Source organism: Syzygium oleosum, unplaced genomic scaffold (genome assembly GCF_021117445.2).
Source record: "Syzygium oleosum isolate NSW1041296 unplaced genomic scaffold, Sole_v2.1 Sole_v2.33, whole genome shotgun sequence".
Lineage (NCBI taxonomy): Eukaryota > Viridiplantae > Streptophyta > Magnoliopsida > Myrtales > Myrtaceae > Syzygium > Syzygium oleosum.
In genome coordinates this window covers 3,236,503-3,256,779 of record NW_026607517.1, presented here as the reverse complement: position 1 = coordinate 3,256,779, position 20,277 = coordinate 3,236,503, and the positions used below count along the sequence as shown (strand labels likewise).

At 39.7% G+C, this 20,277-nt stretch overlaps 3 protein-coding genes across 4 annotated transcripts; all 3 read left to right on the top strand.

Annotated features, from left to right (window-relative positions):
• Positions 1–1,909: 1,909 nt before the first annotated feature.
• Positions 1,910–5,091, top strand: LOC130135440 (monooxygenase 2-like). The gene is made up of 6 exons (XM_056304723.1): positions 1,910–2,047; positions 2,567–2,713; positions 3,353–3,421; positions 3,603–3,768; positions 3,937–4,165; positions 4,278–5,091. Exons 1-6 carry the CDS (start codon positions 1,974–1,976, stop codon positions 4,811–4,813), a joined length of 1,221 nt encoding a protein of 406 aa, XP_056160698.1. The 5' UTR covers positions 1,910–1,973; the 3' UTR covers positions 4,814–5,091.
• Positions 5,092–6,708: 1,617 nt separating this feature from the next.
• On the top strand, positions 6,709–18,491 carry LOC115672905 (monooxygenase 2-like). Its single transcript, XM_056304951.1, has 7 exons — positions 6,709–6,848; positions 7,000–7,146; positions 8,582–8,650; positions 8,833–8,998; positions 9,161–9,389; positions 9,502–10,134; positions 18,284–18,491. The coding sequence occupies exons 1-6, from the start codon at positions 6,775–6,777 to the stop codon at positions 10,035–10,037; spliced, it is 1,221 nt and encodes a 406-aa protein (XP_056160926.1). The 5' UTR covers positions 6,709–6,774; the 3' UTR covers positions 10,038–10,134; positions 18,284–18,491.
• Positions 14,783–18,247, top strand: LOC130135501 (monooxygenase 2-like). 2 transcript variants are annotated; one of them, XM_056304953.1, is made up of 6 exons: positions 14,783–14,917; positions 15,068–15,214; positions 16,738–16,806; positions 16,989–17,154; positions 17,323–17,551; positions 17,664–18,247. In XM_056304953.1, exons 1-6 carry the CDS (start codon positions 14,844–14,846, stop codon positions 18,197–18,199), a joined length of 1,221 nt encoding a protein of 406 aa, XP_056160928.1. In that variant the 5' UTR covers positions 14,783–14,843; the 3' UTR covers positions 18,200–18,247. The 2 variants fall into 2 exon arrangements, with proteins under 2 accessions (XP_056160928.1, XP_056160929.1); XM_056304954.1 differs by lacking the exon at positions 16,738–16,806.
• Positions 18,492–20,277: the final 1,786 nt, after the last annotated feature.

Sequence of the window (20,277 nt, the reverse complement as noted above, 5' to 3'; positions counted from 1 at the left end):
GTAGTTTCTAAATGTATATGAAAACACAAGTTTCAACTTTTGAATTTTTTTTTAACTTTATACATCTTTGAAATACTTCACTTACAACCACATTAAAATAAGGGAAAAATTATACAAAAGTCTTAAACCTATTATACGGCCGCCAATTCAGTCTGAAACTTTTCAATTTAGCCAATATAATCCTAAATGTGTTGACAATTTTTTATAGTAGTCATTTCGGCCAATTTTAGTCGGATATTACTGATATGACGGTTCAGTCAGCGTTGGCCATTCTATATGATACGATCAGCGCTACCGTTGATGAAATTTGTAATTTCTTTAACTTTCTTAAATTTTTTTTTTCCATTTTCTTTTCTCTACAATTTTTTCCTATTTCCCATTGTCGGGGCCTCGGCACTGGCCAGCGAGAACCATAACGCCCTCGCTTGTGGCCCATGGCCATCGTCGAGACCCTGGTGATCGGCGGAGGGAAATAGAAAATAAAAATAAAAAGAAAAAGAAGAGAAAAGAAAAGGAAAATGAAAGAAAAAACTTAGAAAATTTCAAAAAATTTGCAAAAATCGTCCACGTCATCACTGGAAGCTGGTTGTTCCGACTATGCCACATAGGTAGACCGATGCTAACTAAATTGATCAAATTGGAAAATTTAGAATTGAATCGGCGTCCATATGATAGACTTAGGATTTTAGGGACAATTCTCCCTAAAAATAAGATATGTGTGCAAGTATGCACGGGTATGAACATTTGTATCCAACTAACACTTGAAATGACAATGTGCCAATGGGATCCTCAATAATGCGATGCGACGGACAAAATAGGAATTGATTGCGTTACTAGTTTAGACGGACAATTGTATTGAATTCAATCAAGTACAAGCCTTAGTCATTATCACAAAGGAAAAAAAGGAATATCTTCACTAGAAGTCCTAAAATTTATCATCAAAGTATAATTGAGTCCTAAAACTTATAAAAAGTGTAATCGAATCCTAAAATTTGTCAAATTGGTTCAATCGAATCCTAAAGTTAATACCGTCCAATTTGACTAAGAGAAAATGCCGAAATGGCTTTTTTTTATTTTTTATATTCTACGTGGCAATGACATGGCTTTTTTTAATCATTATTTTAATATTAATTTTATTTGAATTAAATTTAAAAATAAGATAAAATAAAAAAAAAGGGAGGAGGAGGACAATCGGAGAGGGAGGGCTTGCCCTCCCCCCCGCCGCTGCCGTTGCCGCCGCCACCGTCCCACCATTGCCTGGAGGGGCCGACGAGGGTGGGGGGATGGCAGGTGAGGGCCTGCGCGCCCTCCCCCAGATCGGACGAGGGTCGTCGGCCCTCGCCCAGACCTGGCCGAGGGCCGAGGCCCGGCGACCCCCGCCTTCGTCCCCCCACCCTCGCCGGCCCCTCCCGGCAATGGTGGGGCGGCGGCGGCGGGGAGGGCAAGCCCTCCCTCCCCGCCTGTCCTCCTCCTTTTTTTTATAATTAATTTTAGCTTTTTTTTAAAATTTAATTTATATAAAAGTAGTATTCAAAATCAAATTTTGATTAAAATGATATCGTTTTAACCACGTCATTGCCGCATAGGAGAGAGAACAATATTAAAATAAGTTACGTCAGCGCCACGTCAGCATTTTCTATTAGTAAGTTTGATGTGTTAACTTTATGACTCAATTATATATTAGTGATAAATTTTAGGACTTCTAATGAGCATATTAAAAAAAAAACCAAGAAAAAGCACATTTGGTTTGTAACATTCGCTAGTTACTATTTGCTAGACCAATATGCGTAGTGCCTTACGTCATTGGCGTCCCATTTGTCGTTGCATGCAGTCATCATCTTTCTACAGTTTGTCTTTATCCTCTTTGCCTCCTCCCTATCTTTCTTTATAAAAGACCTCACCCGAGAGAGAGAGAGAGAGCGAGAGAGAGAGAGGAGATAGAGAGAGAGAGAGAGACATCAAGCTGTTGATTTATGGAAGCAGTTGAAGACATAGTGATTGTCGGTGCTGGCATAGCAGGCCTCACTACAGCTTTAGGACTTCACAGGTAATTGTTCTGGAATTGGAGCAGTTAGAACTTGAAGGAGTTGTTTTCTAAAAGTTTCTTGTTCTGCTCTTTCTCATTATCACCCTCCTTGTTAAATATATCTTGAATTTTATGTACTCGATCCGGTTCATCACTCGACTCGACATGACATATTTTTTGTGCGACTCAAAAGTGGAGAAAAATTGAGATTTAGTTCGTGACTTGAAGGGTTAGGCCGATAGGCCTATTTATACTGCGGCTAGGTTTTTTCATTGATTAAGAGAGATTTTCGTTTTGGGAGAGATTTGTGAGCCATGATGTTTTGTTAAGTCGTTTTTTCGACTTCTGAAAACTGTACTCTCTTTGATTATAATGGAATCTTATCTTGTCTCGCCCGTGGACGTAGATCACCTTGTGATCGAACCACGTAAATCCTTGTGTTCTGTATTTGTTTTTCCGCGTTTGTTTCGAACACTCCTTATGTTTATTCGTATGTCTCTGATATTCAAGTGAGTGCTGATAGTCTGTTGTGTGTTGCAGGCGTGGCATTAGAAGCTTGGTTCTGGAGTCGTCTGATGGGTTGAGAGCCACCGGGTTCGCCTTTACAACATGGACAAATGCTTGGCGGGCCTTGGACGCGGTCGGGATCGGCGAACCACTCCGTCCACAGCACTGCCAACTTTTTGGGTGACTGATGAAATCCTCCTCTTGCTGTGGCTAAGATGAATATATTTCTTATTCTTAGGATCACTGTGATTTGATAATTCCAATTGCAATTTGAATGTATAGTGCGACATAACATTGGACCCGCAAACGAAGATGTGAGCTCTTTAGTGATTTGGTTGGCCTACCGGGTTACTTGACAACCTATTGTTTTTCACAAGGCCGAGCCTGCATCAAGTTTATAGGGCGGACACGTCATTCTAATTTGGAATGAACGTGGAGAAACATTCTCGCATGATCTTGAAATGGCCTATACTGACTGCCCGTTAATATTTTAGCTTGTTATCGATGAGAATGATTTCCAAGCCTCATGTTATCGGAAGTGTAAGTATCTGTGGATGGTGATGTTTTCATCTAGAAAGTTTTCCTTTTGTTCGGGTTTTCAAGAAGGAATGCAATAGGAGTGGGATAAAACATATCCCAATATTGCTGAGTACCCACCCTAGAATTGAGTGAGAACCTTTACATGACATCTGATATGCAACATAGATCCATCAACTCTAGATGAAAAAGATATTTGCCATGATATTAATTCAACAGTTAGTTCATTTTCTTACCGCTCCGTTCCCAATTTGAATTGATATTTGAGAGGTTTTGGTTCAGGTTGCAGACCACTTCCACAATTTCTGGACTTTCTACAGCTGACAGAAATTTTGATGCCACTGAGACACAGTTAAGTCGTTTAAATTCATGAAAATCTATGTGACGTAAAATTGCATGCGAAACTAGCCATTCAAATAAACCACATCCATTGCTCACGTTTCTCACGCAAATTTCAACGGATTCCTAATTTCCTTTTTTAATGGTTTGTGTTATGTATGGTGTGTCTTTTAACTTTGTGCATCAATTGCAGACGAGGCCATGAAATTCGTTGCGTGCAGAGGAGAACCTTGTTGGAAACTCTTGCGAATGAGCTTCCTAGCGGCACTATAAGGTATTCGTCCAAGGTTGTGTCGATCGAGGAATCGGGCTACCTTAAGCTGGTCCATCTTTCTGATGGGTCAATTCTCAAGGCGAAGGTATAGCATCATAATAACCATTAATTAGGAAAATCTGCTTAGAGTGACAGAGAGATATTTTATGCTCGAGAGAAGCCCCTTTGTCTGTGCAAAATTTTCTTGCCTGTCTGAACAAGATATCTATGGTTTAACTTATCTTTATGCTTATGCTCTATGTGAAAATGCTAGGTGTTAATTGGGTGTGATGGAGTGAACTCCGCAGTGGCAACATGGCTAGGCTTCAAAAAACCTGCTTTCGTTGGCCGATCTGCCATTAGGGGCTGTGTGTTTTACGAGCACGGTCATGGTTTCGAGCCTAAATTCTTCCAATACTTTGGTGAAGGAGTTAGATCTGGTGTCATCCCTTGCGATGACAAGTCTATTTACTGGTTCTTCACTTTTTCTTCTTCCCGCAAGAGTGAGTTTCTGTGCTTCATTCCATATGAGTTGGGCTTTTGGAAACTATTGAATTCTTTTACTCTGCTTTTCATATTATCTACAAGCAAAAAATGTCACTTTCGTCAATGCAGATGAAGAGATGGAAGAGAGTCCGGCCAAGATGAAGCAATTTGTGCTGGGCAAGCTCGGAAAAATACCCGACAACGTGAGAGCTGTTTTCGAGAAAACAGAACTGGATAACATTATACTGTCACCGCTGAGATTTCGACCCCCATGGGAGATTCTGTGGGGGAACATAAGCAAAACTAATGTCTGTGTAGCCGGAGACGCATTCCACCCCATGACGCCAGATCTTGGCCAGGGAGGCTGTGCGGCTCTAGAAGATGGCGTCGTCCTAGCAAGATGCCTCGGTGAAACCTTGAGGGAGAAGCAAGGCATGGGCAGTGAAGAAGAGTACAAGAGGATTGAGATGGGCTTGCAGAGTTATGCCAAAGAGAGAAGACGGAGAGCATTTGAGCTCATAAGCACAGCTTACATGGTGGGATACATCCAACAGAGCAATGGCAGGGTATTGAACTTCTTGAGGGACAGAGTGCTGCCCAGCTTCTTGGCCGGGCAGCTGCTGAAGATGACGAGTTACGATTGCGGGAAGCTGAGCGCTTCTTGAATTACCCTATTTGTTTACTTATCAATGTGTTTTGTGCGAGCATTTATATGGGCCGTTCTCATCATACATCATATACACAACACTAATAAGGGAGATAGGTATGTTAAGTCGTGATCGGTTTGCTTTGCCTCTCAAATATCAGAGAAAGGGTTCCTGTCTATGCAGAGACAGGTTTGTGAAGTGAAGGACAAAAAGTCCCATAAGGGCATTTTTATGTATGATTTCAGGAATGTCAAGGAGGAGTCTTGTTCACATAAATATCACCATTTATAACTCAAGATTTTGTGTTTTTGGCAAATTTGCTAGTTTTTCATTGACGAAAAGCCTTAACTCGTCCTTTTATATGTTGGGCCGCTATAAAGTCAACACATCGAATTAACCATTCAAAATTCCAATTTTGCATCTAGAGAACTTCTTACACGAACATGAAGTTTGGTGCAATGGTATCAACTGTCATTCGTTATCTCATACTGCATTTGCTTTAGAGTTCGCAAAGTGGAAATGTTTTTCACCATTTTAGATGGGTTTGAGCCCATTTAAAACTTGAATATAAATGTAAATTTTAGTTGGATGAAATAATAATACATTTTATCCCAATTAAAACATGACATAAGTTTGAAATGGTCAAATAAGAATGAGACCACAAAAAAAAATATCTAAACATATAAAGCTTCATAAAACTTCTTAAACCATTTTAAATAATAAATAGGGTTGCAAATGCTCGATTCGAAGTTTTGTATCAAATATACTATAAATTTCACTTCTTCCTTTTAACAAAATCGCACTCTATTCATAATAAATCTAATTCTTTTCATTTTCAAAATATGAGTTCACAAATTCAAAAAAGAAATAGCATTGCTCATTTGGGAATGTCCAAAACCAAATAATGTAGCTACAAGAGTTGGCGATATCGTGATCCTATCAATTAAACGAGAATCGATGTCAAAATCAAGTAAAACACTCCTTCAACTAATGACTCAACTAAACTATGCTATTTTGTAGTCAAAGTGCTCACTACGGGTCGATAAAAGACCTCAAGAACAGCGACTGCGGCAAATTTTAATGCGAAGAACAACCATTTGCATGACAAATGGCCACTCGCGCGACAAACTTCATCATGCCATAACTCTCTCCACTAAATCCCTTTTAAGCAACCTTACAGTTAAAAAAAAAACTCTTTTAAAGTACTAGAAGAGTCATAGCTTGGCCAACCCAAAATTTAGTCGGCAACTGACGAAATTTGGCTCGAAGGCTGCTTGTCGAGTATTGTTCATCAAGCGCGCCCGACTTCGAAAATTCGTTGTTACAATAATTAAATACAAAATCATGCATTCATCTCACAGCTTAAGTTTTTAGAATAGTTGACAGTGATCCATAAAATCTCATATGGTATCAGAGCCGGAGGTCTTGAATTCAAATCTTTTCAGGCTCTATTTTAAGTGGTTACATAAAATCTCACATCTCTTTCGGGCAAACGTAAACCTAAATCTAGTTCTGTAAAATCCCTTCTTTTCTTTCTTCCCATTTCTTTCTTTTCTCTAAGCGTTCCTTCTTCTTTCCTTCTTGTTGACCGGTTCTTTTTTTATTTTGTTTTTACGGACCTGCTGTTACGTAGTGGCTTCCGTCATTAGTGTCCTATTTGTCGTTGCATGCACCGTAAGCCTAAATCTAGTTCCGTAAAATCCCTTCTTTTCTTTCTCCCCATTTCTTTCTTTTCTCTAAGCGTCCCTTCTTCTTTCCTTCTTGTTGACCGGTCCTTTTTTGTTTTTGTTTTTGCGGACCCGCGATTACGTAGTGGCTTCCGTCGTTAGTGTCCTATTTGTCGTTGCATGCCGTCATCATCTTCCTAAAGTTTATCTTCGTCGTCTTTGCCTCTTTTATCTTTCTTTATAAGAGACCTCACTCGAGATTGATCGAGAGAGAGAGAGAGGGGAGAGAGAGGTAGAGAGAGCTGTTGATTAATGGAAGCAATTGAAGACATAGTGATTGTCGGTGCTGGCATAGCAGGCCTCACTACAGCTTTAGGACTTCACAGGTGATTGTACTTCAATCGGAGCAGTTACAACTTGAAAAGAGTCGTTCTCTAAAAGTTTCTTGTTCTGCTCTCTCTCATTCTCACCCTCCTTATGTTTGTTCGCATGTTTCTGATATACAAGTGAGTGTCGATGATCTGTGGTGTGTTGCAGGCTTGGCATTAGAAGCTTGGTTCTGGAGTCGTCTGATGGGCTGAGAACCACGGGGTTCGCCTTGGCAACATGGACAAATGCTTGGCGGGCCTTGGACGCGGTCGGGATCGGCGAACCACTCCGTCCACTGCACAACCAACTTTTTGGGTGACTGATGAAATCCTCCTCCTCTTGCTGTGGCTAAGATAATAATATTTCTTATTCTTAGGATCACTGTGATTTGAAAATTCCCATGGCAATTTGAATGGATATAAGTACACTAGAAGTGTCAAAAGTTGTGTACGACGCTCATTTTGGTACAAAAAGTTTTTGCTATCTCACTTAAGTACAAAATCGGAGAAAAAAAATCACTGAAGTGCCTTCGACGAGAAATTCCGATAAAAAATATTATGTGACTTTTATAATAAAATGTTTAATCTGACATGGCATTTTTATATTAAAAACGAGTTTACGTGGCATGAAGTCCAGCCCAAAAATGACGTCGCATGAGCTTCTCTCAAAATAGGCGCACTGTGAAGCTTTGTTCTACCACCCTCTCACTGTCGTTCAGTCACCGTCGCCGTCGGCTCGGTCGCAATCCCTCACTTGCTTGCATGTCGTCTCTCACTTGAGGTTTGTCATCTTCTCTTAGTCGCTCAATTGGCTGAAAAAGTTCGGGCTTGGAGGGAATATTCAGCTTCTTCTTGGACTCGGTAGCCCACAATAATAATAATATTTAGCTTCTTCTTCATTTTGTTGAAACGAATTTGAATTTGCAAGATTGAACTATTAATTTTTGGGGAAAATTGAATTAGGGTTTCGAATTTGGGAAAATGGTTGAATGGTCGATTAGGGTTTATATTTAGGCCAAAACATGTAGATGACGTCGTTTAGGGGTATATATGATGATTGAGCACGCGGGTGAATCACGTAAGCTGGAGAAATTAATAAATATGGCAGCGTTGGATCTCCAGTGACTCAAATCAGAGTTAGCACTAAAGTGATCCGAAAAAATCTTTTGGCACCAAATTGAGCGACGTACGAAACTTTTCACACTTCTAGTATTCTTATACCAATTTGAATGTATAGTGTGACATAACATTGGACCCACAAACGAAGATATTAGCCTTTTAGTGACTGGCTTGGCCTACCGGGTTACTTGACCACCTACTGTTTTTCACACGGCTGAGCCTGCATCAAGGGTATAGGGCCGACACGTCATTCCAATTTGGAATGATCGGGGAGAAACATTCTCACAGGATCATGAAATGGATTATACTGACTGTCCGTTAGAATTTGAGCTCGCGTCATGTTCCTAGAAGTGTGAGTGTCTGTGGATGGTAATGTTTTCATCTAGAGAGTTTGCCTTTTGTTCGGGTTTCTAAAGAAGGAATGCAACAGGAGAGGGATTGGACACATCCTGATATTGCTGAGTACCCACGCTAGAATTGAGTGAGCACCTTTATATGACATCTGATATGCAACATAGATCCATCAACTCTAGATGAAAATGATATTTACCATGATATTAATTCCACAGCTAGTTCTTTTTCTCATGGTTCTGTGCCCGATTTGAATTGATATTTGAGAGATTCTCATTCAGGTGGCAGACCACTTCCACAGTTTCTAGCCTTTCTTCAGCTGAGAGACAATTCGATGCCACAGGAACACAGTTAAGTAGTTTAAATTCATGAAAATTTATGTGATGTAAAATTGCATGTGAAATTAGCCATTAAAAAAAACCAGATCCATTCCTCACGTTTCTTGCGCAAATTTCGGTGGATTCCTAATTTCCTTTTTCATTGGTTTGTGTTATGTATGGTGTGTCTTTTTAACTTTGTGTATCTATTGCAGACGAGGCCATGAAATTCGTTGCGTGCAGAGGAGAACCTTGTTGGAAACTCTTGTGAAGGAGCTTCCTAGCGGCACTATAAGGTATTCGTCCAGGGTTGTGTCGATCGAGGAGTCGGGCTACCTTAAGCTGGTCCATCTTTCTGATGGGTCAATTCTCAAGGCGAAGGTATAGCATCATAATAACCGTTAATTAGGAAAATCAACTTAGTGTGACAGAGAGATATTTTATGCTCCAGAGAAGGGTCTGTGCAAAATTTTCTTGCCTGTCTGAACAAGATATCTATGGTTTAACTTATCTTTATGCTTATGCTCTATGTGAAAATGCTAGGTGTTAATTGGGTGTGATGGAGTGAACTCCGCAGTGGCAACATGGCTAGGCTTCAAGAAACCTGCTTTCGTTGGCCGATCTGCCATCAGAGGCTGTGTGTATTATGAGCACGGTCACGGTTTCGAGCCTAAATCCTTCCGGTACATTGGTGAAGGAGTTAGATCTGGTGTCATCCCTTGCGATGACAAGTCTATTTACTGGTTCTTCACTTTTTCTTCTTCCAGCAAGGGTGAGTTTCTGTGCTTCATTCCATATGAGTTGGGCTTTTGGAAACTATTAAATTCTTTTACTCTGCTTTTCATATTATCTACAAGCAAAAAATGTCACTTTCCTTAATGCAGATGAAGAGATGGAAGAGAGTCCGGCCAAGATGAAGCAATTCGTGCTGGGCAAGCTCGGAAAAATACCCGACAAAATGAGAGCTGTTATCGAGAAAACAGAACCGGATAACATTGTACTGTCACCGCTGAGATTTCGACCCCCATGGGAGATTCTGTTGGGAAACATAAGCAAAACCAATGTATGCATAGCTGGAGACGCATTCCACCCCATGACGCCAGACATTGGCCAGGGAGGCTGTGCGGCTCTGGAAGATGGCGTCGTCCTAGCGAGATGCCTGGGCGCAGCCTTGAGGGAGAAGCAAGGCATGAGCAGTGAAGAAGAGTACAAGAGGATTGAAAAGGGCTTGCAGAGTTATGCCAAAGAGAGAAGATGGAGAGCATTTGAGCTCATAAGCACAGCTTACATGATGGGATACATCGAACAGAGCAATGGCAGGGTATTGAACTTCTTGAGGGACAGAATACTGGCCAGCTTCTTGGCCCGGCAGAGGCTCAAGATGGCGAGTTACGATTGCGGGAAGCTGAGCGCTTCTTGAATTACCCTATTTGTTTACTTATCAAGGTGTTTTGTGCGAGCATTTATACGGGCCGACCTCATCATACATCATATACAGAATACTAATAGGGGAGATAGTTATGTTAAGTCGTGATCGGTTTGCTTGGCCCGGTTTGCTTCGCCACTCAAATATCAGAGAAAGGGTTCCCGTCTATGCAGAGACAGGCTTGTGAAGTGAAGGACAAATAAGGGCACTTTTATGTATGATTTCAGGAATGTCATGGAGGAGTCTTGTTTACATAAATATCATCAACTACCATTCATAACTCAAGATTTTGTGTTTTTGGCAAATTTGCTAGTTCTTCATTGACGAAAAGCCTTAACTCGTCCTTTTATATGTTGGGTTGCTATAAAGTCAACACATCAAATTAACCATTCGAAATTTCAATTTTGCAACTAGAGAACTTCTCCCACGAACATGAAGTTTGGTGCAATGGTATCAACTGTCATTCATAATTTGATACTGCGTTTGCTTTAGGTTTGAAAAGTGGAAATGTTTTTCACCATTTCAGATGGGTTTGAGCCCATTAAAACTTGAATATAAATGTAAACTTTAGTTGAATGAAATAATAATACATTTTATACCAATTAAAACTTGAAATGGCCAAAATAAGAATGAGACCACAAAATAAAAATAATAATATCTAAACAAATAAAGTTTCATAAAACTTTTTAAACTATGTTAATTAATGAATAGGGTTGCAAATGCCCAATCCGAAGTTATGTGTCAAATATACTATAAATATCACTTTTGCCTTTGAACAAAATCTCACCTTGCTCATAATATGTCTAATTTTTTTCACTTTCAAAATATGAGTTTACAAATTCAAAGAAGAGATGGCATCGCTTATCTGGAAATGTCTAAGACCAAACAATGTAACTAGATGAGTTGACGATATTGTGATCCTATCAATTAAACAAGAATCGACCCATAACGAAGTAAACACTACTTTAAATAACGATTCGACTAAACTATGCTATTTCGTAGTTAAAGCGCTCACTACGGGTTGATAAAAGACCTCAAGAACGGCCAATGCGAAGAACAACCACTTGAACGACAAACGGCCACTCGTAGACAAACTTTATCGTGCAATAACTCTCTCCACTTAATCCCTTTTAAGCCACCTTATAGTCAAAAGAAGACTCTTTCAAAGTACTAGAAGACTCATAACTTGGCCAACCCAAAATTTAGCCAACAACCAACAAAATTCGGCCCGAAAGCTGCTAGTCGAGTACTGTTCATCAAGCGTGCTTGACTTCGAAAATTTGTTTCGGGCAAACCGTAAGCCTAAATTTAGTTTTGTAAAATCTACATCTTCACAACAACCTAAACTATCAATCCTCTATAATTTCTCAACTTAACAGCTACTAAATCCAACCTCGCAATTTAAATATCACTTAGGCTCCGTTCGTTTCGCGAAAAATGTTACGTTTATGGAAAATATTTTCCCGAAAGTCATTTTCTTGGAAAATGACATAATTTTCCGGTGTTCAGCTGAAATCTGAAAAAGTTTCGGAAAATATTTTTTAATTTTCCCGGAAGTCATTAAAAATATTTTTCTTTTTTCTTTTCTTTTTTTTTTTCCTTCGTCTTCTTCTTCCTCAGTCGGTCGTCGGCCACGGCGGCGGTCGGCGATCGGCCAACTTGAGCCTCACCACAGGCCAACAAGGCTCGAGCTCGCCAGATTCCAGTGAGGTCAAGCCTCGCCGGCCTGTGGCGAGGCTCCAGCTCGCCTGATCCGGCGCGGGCGAGCTTGCCCAAGGCCGGTCGGGCAAGCTTGGGCGAGGCCAATAGATCCAGCGAGCTGGGCGAGGCTCGAGCCTCGCTGACGTCTGGCAACCTCGCCTCGCCCAACTCGCCAGATTTGGCGAGACCCGAGCTCACCCGACCGGCCTTGGGCCAGCTCGCCCGCACCGGATTAGGCGAGCCAGAGCCTCGCCACAGGCCGACGAGAGCTCGAGCCTCGCCTGTTTGTGGCGAGGCTTGAGCCGGGTCTGGCCATCGACCGCCGTGGCCTACGACCGTATGAGGAAGGAGAAGGAAAAAAAAGAAAAAGAAAATATTGAAAATAAAATGTTGAAAGAAGAAGAAGAAGAAGAAGGTGAAAAGAGGAAATCCTTTTCCTCAAAAGTGAAGGCTTTTTGTCCATAGGAAGGAAAATATTTTCCGTGGAAAGTTAGGGTGCGTTTGGTAACGCTTCTGTTTCTCTATTTTTCTGTTCTTCTATTCCCTGGAACAAAAAAGAACAGAAATTCGTTTGGTAACGCATTTTATTTTTCTATTTCCTGGAATAGAAAAGTGGCCAAGAAATAGATTTGGAGCAGAAATAAAAAGTAGAAAAAATTTACTTCTTTGTTCCTAGAAATAGAAATAGAAATAGAAATAGAAAGGTCCGGTCCTCAAGTCGCGACCTCAGCTCCTCCTCCATCCTCCGTCGTCTGCAAACCGTCTCAAAGCACTGGTCCGGTCCATTCTCGGCGGAAATAATAAAAAAATTATAAAAAATTAATTAAATTATAAAAAATTTAAAAATTCCAAAAATTCATAAAAATCAGAAAAATTCTCAGAAAATCCGTAAAAATCAGAAAAACTCAGAAAACCCATAAGAATTTGCAAAATTCCGAAATTGAAAAAATTAAAAAAAATTCATAAAAAGCTTTCTGGAAAATAAAAAGAGACAAATTTCGGGAAAGTAAAAATTTTTAATAAACTTTTCCCCAAAAAAAAGCAAAAATAAAAAATTCACATAATGGCTTAGAATAAATTAAAAAATTCCGAAAATTCATAAAAATTAGAAAACTTTCAGAAAAATCCCATAAAAAATTAGAAAATTAAAAAATTCCCAAAATTCATATAAATCAGAAAAATTCTCAGAAAATCCATAAAAATCATAAAAACTCAGAAAACCCTTAAATATTTGCAAAATTCCGAAATTGAAAAAATTAAAAAATTTCATAAAAAATTTTCGGAAAAATAAAAAGAAATAGATTTAGGGAAAGTAAAAAATTTTAATAAATTTTACCCCAAAAAAATATTAAAAAATTCACATAATGGCTTATAATACCTGTGGCCACCCACTTTGAGTGAAATTTAAAATTTTGAGGTGCCCAAGTGGTATTTTTGAAGATTCCTTAGTTGAGGAATTAAAAGGGGTTTTAAACCCCTAAAAAGGATTAGACAAACCGATAAATCATGCTTATTGGTTTTTTTCACTTATAACTTGTACTTATAGTTAAATAAAAGATATAGAAATGAATGCAAAAAATTGGGAATAGGAATTTTGTGCAGTTACCAAACGCATTTCTGTTCTTTTTCTATTCCAGAAATAGAAATTTTGTGCAGTTACCAAACGCATTATTTTGCTCAGAAACTCTTCCAAGAAATAGAAATAGAAAAAACTATTTTTGAAAATAAATTGTTCCCAGAAATAGAAACGTTACCATACGCACCTTTAGTTTCCGTGAAACGAACATCAGAAAATCCTAAAAATATTTTCCCGGTAATTATTTTTCGTTAGATGAACGGAGCCTTAATTTCGAATTTGTGTCATAATTCAAAAATCCACTCCGATTAGAATAACAAATGGCTTGAATACTTATCGAGCATTTCAAATCAAAATAAATTCGGCTTGGCAAGGCGTCCAAGAATACACGCGAGTCCCTCCTGTTTTTTTCCCCTTTCTTCTTCTTTAATCTTTATCCCTTCCTTTCTTTCTCCCCATTTCTATGTTTTCTCTAAGGGTGCGCATGAATACCATTCTGTGCCCGGGCGCTATTTCTGAACAGAAATGATTTTTTTTGATTCTGTGCCCGGAAACAATTTCTGAGTATTTAAAGGCGTTTGATAAATGTCCAAAATTTCTATTCCTAGAGTAGAAAAGAACATAAATGCGTTTGGTAACTACACAAAATTTCTGTTCCCAAATAATATTTTAATAATATTTTGAATTGTTTAATTTTTTTTTTCTACCCATTTTCTTCTTTGGCCATGGCCGGTCGCCGGCGACCGGCCATGCCCAGCCCGGGCGAGGGCATCACGGACCTCGGGCGGCCGGCGGAGGCGAGGTCGCCCTCGCCGGCGAGGGCGAGGGTCGGACCCTCGCCGTCTGGGCGAGGCCGACTCGCCGTCGCTGACGGACGGCGGCGAGGCCTCGGCCTCGCTCGATCCTGGGCGAGGCCGCCTCGCCCAGGGCGGCGAGGGTCCGGCCCTCGCCTCCGCACGGGGCCGGCGAGGGCCGTGACGCCCTCGTCGGCCACTGGCTGGTGAGCTCTGCGGCACGGAGACCGGCGCGGACGGCGGCTCGGCCAAACAGGAAGAACAACACACAAAATAAGAAATGAAAAAAAAAAAAAAAAGAAAAAAACTGATTCTCAAAATTGTGTAAACAAGAAGAACTTTTTACTTCTTGTTTCTCTTCCAAAATCGTTTCTCGGCACAAATTTTGCAAAATGTGCCGAGGAACAAAAAGTTTACTAAACGCATTTGCGTCCTAAACTATTTCGGGAACAAAAGAATGTAAATTTTCACTATTTGGCACGTTACCAAACGGGAGCGCCCCTTTTTCTTTCCTTCTTGTTGACCGGTCTTTATATTTTTTTCGGACCTGCTTTTACGCAGTGGCTTCCGTCATTAGTGTCCTATTTGTCGTTGCATGCCGTCATCATCTTTCGAAGGTTTATCTTCATCTTCTTTGCCTCCTCCTTATCTTTCTTTATAAGAGACCTCACTCGAGAGAGAGAGAGAGAGAGAGAGAGAGAGGGAAGAGATAGAGAGAGCTGTTGTTTCATGGAAGCAGTTGAAGACATAGTGATTGTCGGTGCTGGCATAGCAGGCCTCACTACAGCTTTAGGACTTCACAGGTGATTGTACTGGAACTGGAGCGGTTAGAACTTGAAAGAGTTGTTCTCTAAAAGTTTCTTGCTCTGCTCTCTCTCATTCTCACCCTCCTTACGCTTGTCCGTATGTCTCTGATATTCAAGTGAGTTCTGATAATCTGTTGTGTGTTGCAGGCTTAGCATTAGATGCTTGGTTCTGGAGTCGTCTGATGGGTTGAGAACCACGGGGTTCGCCTTGACAACATGGACAAATGCTTGGCGGGCCTTGGACGCGGTCGGGATCGGCGAACCACTCCGTCCACAGCACAACCAACTTTTTGGGTGACTCATGAAATCCTCCTCCTCTTGCTGTGGCTAAGATAATAATATTTCTTATTCTTAGGATTACTGTGATTTGATAATTTCGGCTGCAATTTGTATGGGCATAAATACACTAAAAGTATCAAAAGTTTCGTACGATACTCATTTTGGTGTCAAAAGTTTGTGTCATTTCACTTAAGTGTCAAATTGGAGAAAAAATCCCTTAAGTCACTTAAGTGCCTTCAGTAAGAAATTATGGCTAAAAATATTATGTGACTTTTAAAATAAAATGTTAATTCTGTCATGGCATTTTTATATTATAAACGAGTCTTCGTGGACTTCCTAAATGACGTCGCACGAAGTCTAGCCCAAAAAACGACATCGCACGAGCTTCTCTCAAAATAGGCGCACTGTGAATTAGCTTCGTTCTACCTCCCTCTCACTGTTGTTCAATTGCCGTCACCGTCAGTCGGTCGGAGTCCCTTGCTCGCTTGCATGTCGTCTCTCACTCAATGTTTGTCATCCTCGCTCTCACTCACTCAATTGGCCGAAAAAGTTAGGGCTCAGAGGGAATATTCAACTTCTTCTTGGACTTGGTAGCCCGCAATAACAGTAATATTTAGCTCCTTCGTATTGTTGAAATGAAATTGAGTTGCTCGTCATGGTACTGCTCTCAATGAACTGTTAATTTTTGGGAAAACTGAATTAGGGTTTCGAATTTGGGAAAATAGTTGAATGGTCGATTAGGGTTTATATTTGGGGCAAAACATGTAGACGATGTCGTTTAGGGGTATACATGATAGACTGGGTACGCGGGCAAGTCATGTAAGCAGGAGAAGTTAATAAAATAAGGCTACGTCAGATTTTCGGTAACCCAAATTAGAGTTGGATCTTAAGTGATTATTTTTTCAAGTGGCACTTAAGCGATCCAAAAAAAACTTTGGCACTAAACTGAGCACCATACCAAACTTTTAACACTTCTAGTGTTGTTATACCAATTTGAATGTATAGTGCGACATAACATTGAACGCACAAACGAAGACATGAGCTTTTCAGTGATTGGCTTGGCGTACCGGGTTACTTAACGACCTATTGTTTTTCACACGCCGAGGCTTCATCAAGGGTATAGGGCGGGCACGTCATTCCAATTTGGAATGATCATGGAGAAACATTCTCAGATGATCATGAAATGGCTTATACTAACTGTCCCTTAGAATTTGAGCTTGTTATCGACGAAAATAATTTCCAAACCTCATGTTGCTAGAAGTGTGTCTGTGGATGGTGATGTTTTCATCTAGAGAGTTTGCCTTTTGTTCAGGTTTTTAAAGAAGGAATGCAATAGGAGAGGGATTAGACACGTCCTGATATCGCTGAGGACCCACGCTAGAATTGAGGGAGCACCTATATATGACATCTGATATGCAACACAGATCCATCAACTCTAGATGAAAATGACATTTGCCATGATATTAATTCGACATCTAGTTCTTTTTCTCATAGCTCTGTGCCTGATTTGAATTGATATTTGAGAGATTCTCATTTAGGTTGCAGACCACTTCCACAGTTTCTGGCCTTTCTACAGCTGAGACACAATTCGATGCCACGGGGACACAGTTAAGTAGTTTAAATTCATGAAAGTTTATGTTACGTAAAATTGCATGCGAAATTATCCATTCAAATAAACCAGATCCATTCCTCACGTTTCTTGCGCAAATTTCGAAGGACTCCTAATTTCCTTTTTTAATGGTTTGTGTTATGTATGGTGTGTCTTTTTAACTTTGTGTATCTATTGCAGACGAGGCCATGAAATTCGTTGCGTGCAGAGGAGAACCTTGTTGGAAACTCTTGTGAATGAGCTTCCTAGCGGCACTATAAGGTATTCGTCCAGGGTTGTGTCGATCGAGGAATCGGGCTACCTTAAGCTGGTCCATCTTTCTGATGGGTCAATTCTCAAGGCGAAGGTATTGCATCATAATGACCACTAATTAGGAAAATCAACTCAGTGTGACAGAGAGATATTTTATGCTCGAGAGAAGCCCCTTTGTCTGCGCAAAATTGTCTTGCCTGTCTGAACAAGTTATCTATGGTTTAACTTATCTTTATGGTTATGCTCTATGTGAAAATGCTAGGTGTTAATCGGGTGTGATGGAGTGAACTCCGCAGTGGCAACATGGCTAGGCTTCAAGAAACCTGCTTTCGTTGGCCGATCTGCCGTCAGAGGCTGTGTGTATTACGAGCACGGTCACGGTTTCGAGCCTAAATCCTTCCGGTACATTGGTGAAGGAGTTAGATCTGGTGTCATCCCTTGCGATGACAAGTCTATTTATTGGTTCTTCACTTTTTCTTCTTCCAGCAAGTGTGAGTTTCTGTGCTTCATTCCATATGAGTTGGGCTTTTGGAAACTATTAAGTTCTTTTACTCTGCTTTTCATATTATCTACAAGCAAAAAATGTCACTTTCCTTAATGCAGATGAAGAGATGGAAGAGAGTCCGGCCAAGATGAAGCAATTCGTGCTGGGCAAGCTCGGAAAAATACCCGACAAAATGAGAGCTGTTATCAAGAAAACAGAACCGGATAACATTGTACTGTCACCGCTGAGATTTCGACCCCCATGGGAGATTCTGTTGGGAAACATAAGCAAAACCAATGTATGCATAGCTGGAGACGCATTCCACCCCATGACGCCAGACATTGGCCAGGGAGGCTGCGCAGCTCTGGAAGATGGTGTTGTCCTAGCGAGATGCCTGGGCGAAGCCTTGAGGGAGAAGCAAGGCATGAGCAGTGAAGAAGAGTACAAGAGGATTGAAAAGGGCTTGCAGAGTTATGCCAAAGAGAGAAGATGGAGAGCATTTGAGCTCATAAGCACAGCTTACATGATGGGATACATCGAACAGAGCAATGGCAGGGTATTGAACTTCTTGAGGGACAGAGTACTGGCCAGCTTCTTGGCCGGGCAGAGGCTCAAGATGGCGAGTTACGATTGCGGGAAGCTGAGCGCTTCTTGAATTACCCTATTCGTTTACTTATCAATGTGTTTTGTGCGAGCATTTATATGGGCCGATCATACATCATATACACAATACTAGTAGGGGAGATAGTTATGTTAAGTCGTGATCGGTTTGCTTCGCCTCTCAAATATCAGAGAAAGGGTTCCTGTCTATGCAGAGACAGGCTTGTGAAGTGAAGGACAAATAAGCGCACTTTTATGTATGATTTCTGGAATGTCGGGGAGGAGTCTTGTTCACATAGATATCATCAACTTCCATTCATAACTCAAAATTTTGTGTTTTTGGCAAATTTGCTAGTTCTTCATTGATGAAAAGCCTTCACTCGTCCTTTTATATGTTGGGCTGCTATAAAGTCAACACATTGAATTAACCGTTCAAAATTTCAATTTTGCAACTAGAGAACTTCTTCCACGAACATGAAGTTTGGTGCAATAGTATCGACTGTCGTTCATTATTTTAGACGGCGTTTGCTTTAGAGTTCGAAAAGTGGAAATATTTTCACCATTTCAGATGTGTTTGAGCACATTTAAAACTTGACTATAAATGTGAACTTTAGTTGAACGAATTAATAATACATTTTATCCCAAATTAAAACTTGACATAAGTTTGAAATGGCCAAAATAAGAATGGAACCACAAAATAAAAATAGATTAATATCTAAACATATAAAGGTTGAGTCCGATAAGAGGATGATGCATTAGAACTTGACACCATTGCATGGACACGCCAAAATAAGAGAAAGATAAAACAAAATAGTACGTTAATGTACAAATTTGACAATTGAAAATGTATTTATTGAAACTGGTAAATTGAAAGAATACTTCATTCCCTTCCACTTCTCTTCACATCACTTTGAAGCAATTACTTTTATACCAATAAGATAAAAAAAAAACTTAATTATTCCATTTATCCAACATTAATGTTACTTACAAATATTTTAAAATTGATTCATGTAATATGTAACGATGTCATTACTAATTTATTATATATGTGGAATAAATTTTAATTATTTAATTCTATATGTTGACATAAAAAAATAAAAATAAAAGATGTGAAATGTTTTTAGTATAGAACACAAAGAAATAGCGTTCTTTTATATATATATATATGTATATGTATGTATGTATGTATGTATGTATGTATGTATGTATGTATGTATGAATTCTCTTCCTTATATATCTCTTAAAAAAGGTTTTGCAACATAACAAGAATAATAAATATTAAGGTAATTTACTTGGTTCAATGTTGCTAGACTATATAAATCATACATATCAATGTAGTTTCTAATGTATATGAAAACATAAGTTTCAACTTTTGAAATGTTTTTAACCTTGTATATCTTTGAAATACTCAACTTACAACCACATTAAAATAAGGAGAAAAATTTCCAAAAAGTCATAATTATGTGGCTACCAATTCAGTCCTAAATTTCTCAATTTAACCAATATAGTTCTCAACATTTTGCAATTTTCTAAAATCATTCCGGCCAATTTTGGCCGGATATTGCCGATGTGATGATCTAGTCAGCAGCGGTCATTCTATATGGTATGGATGGCTATGATTTTTGAAATTTTTTGAAATTTTCTTAATTTCTCTTATTTTCTTTTCTTTCCATGTTTTTTCCTATTTCCCTTCGCCGAGGCCTCGGTGATGGCCAACAAGGGCCATGACGCCCTTGCTTGTGGCCCACTGTCCATCGCCAAGGCCTCGGCGATCAATGGAGGGAAATAAGAAAAAAAAAGGAGAATAAAAAGGGAAAAGAAAGAAAATTTGTAAAATTCAAAAAATTTGTAAAATTCATCCACGTCGGCGTCGGTCTTCCTAACCGTGCCACGTAGGACAACCGGCACTGACCGGATTGCCACATCAACGACTTCATGCCAAAATTGGAAGGAAGAATAATATTGAAAAATCGTCAAAAAGCTTACGATCTAATTGATCAAATTAAAAAGTTTAGGAATGAATCGGCGGATATACAATAGACTTGGGATTTGAAGGACAATTTTTCCTGAAAATAAGATATGTGTGCAAGGATGTACGGGCATGAACATTAGTAGCGAATTAACACTTGAAAT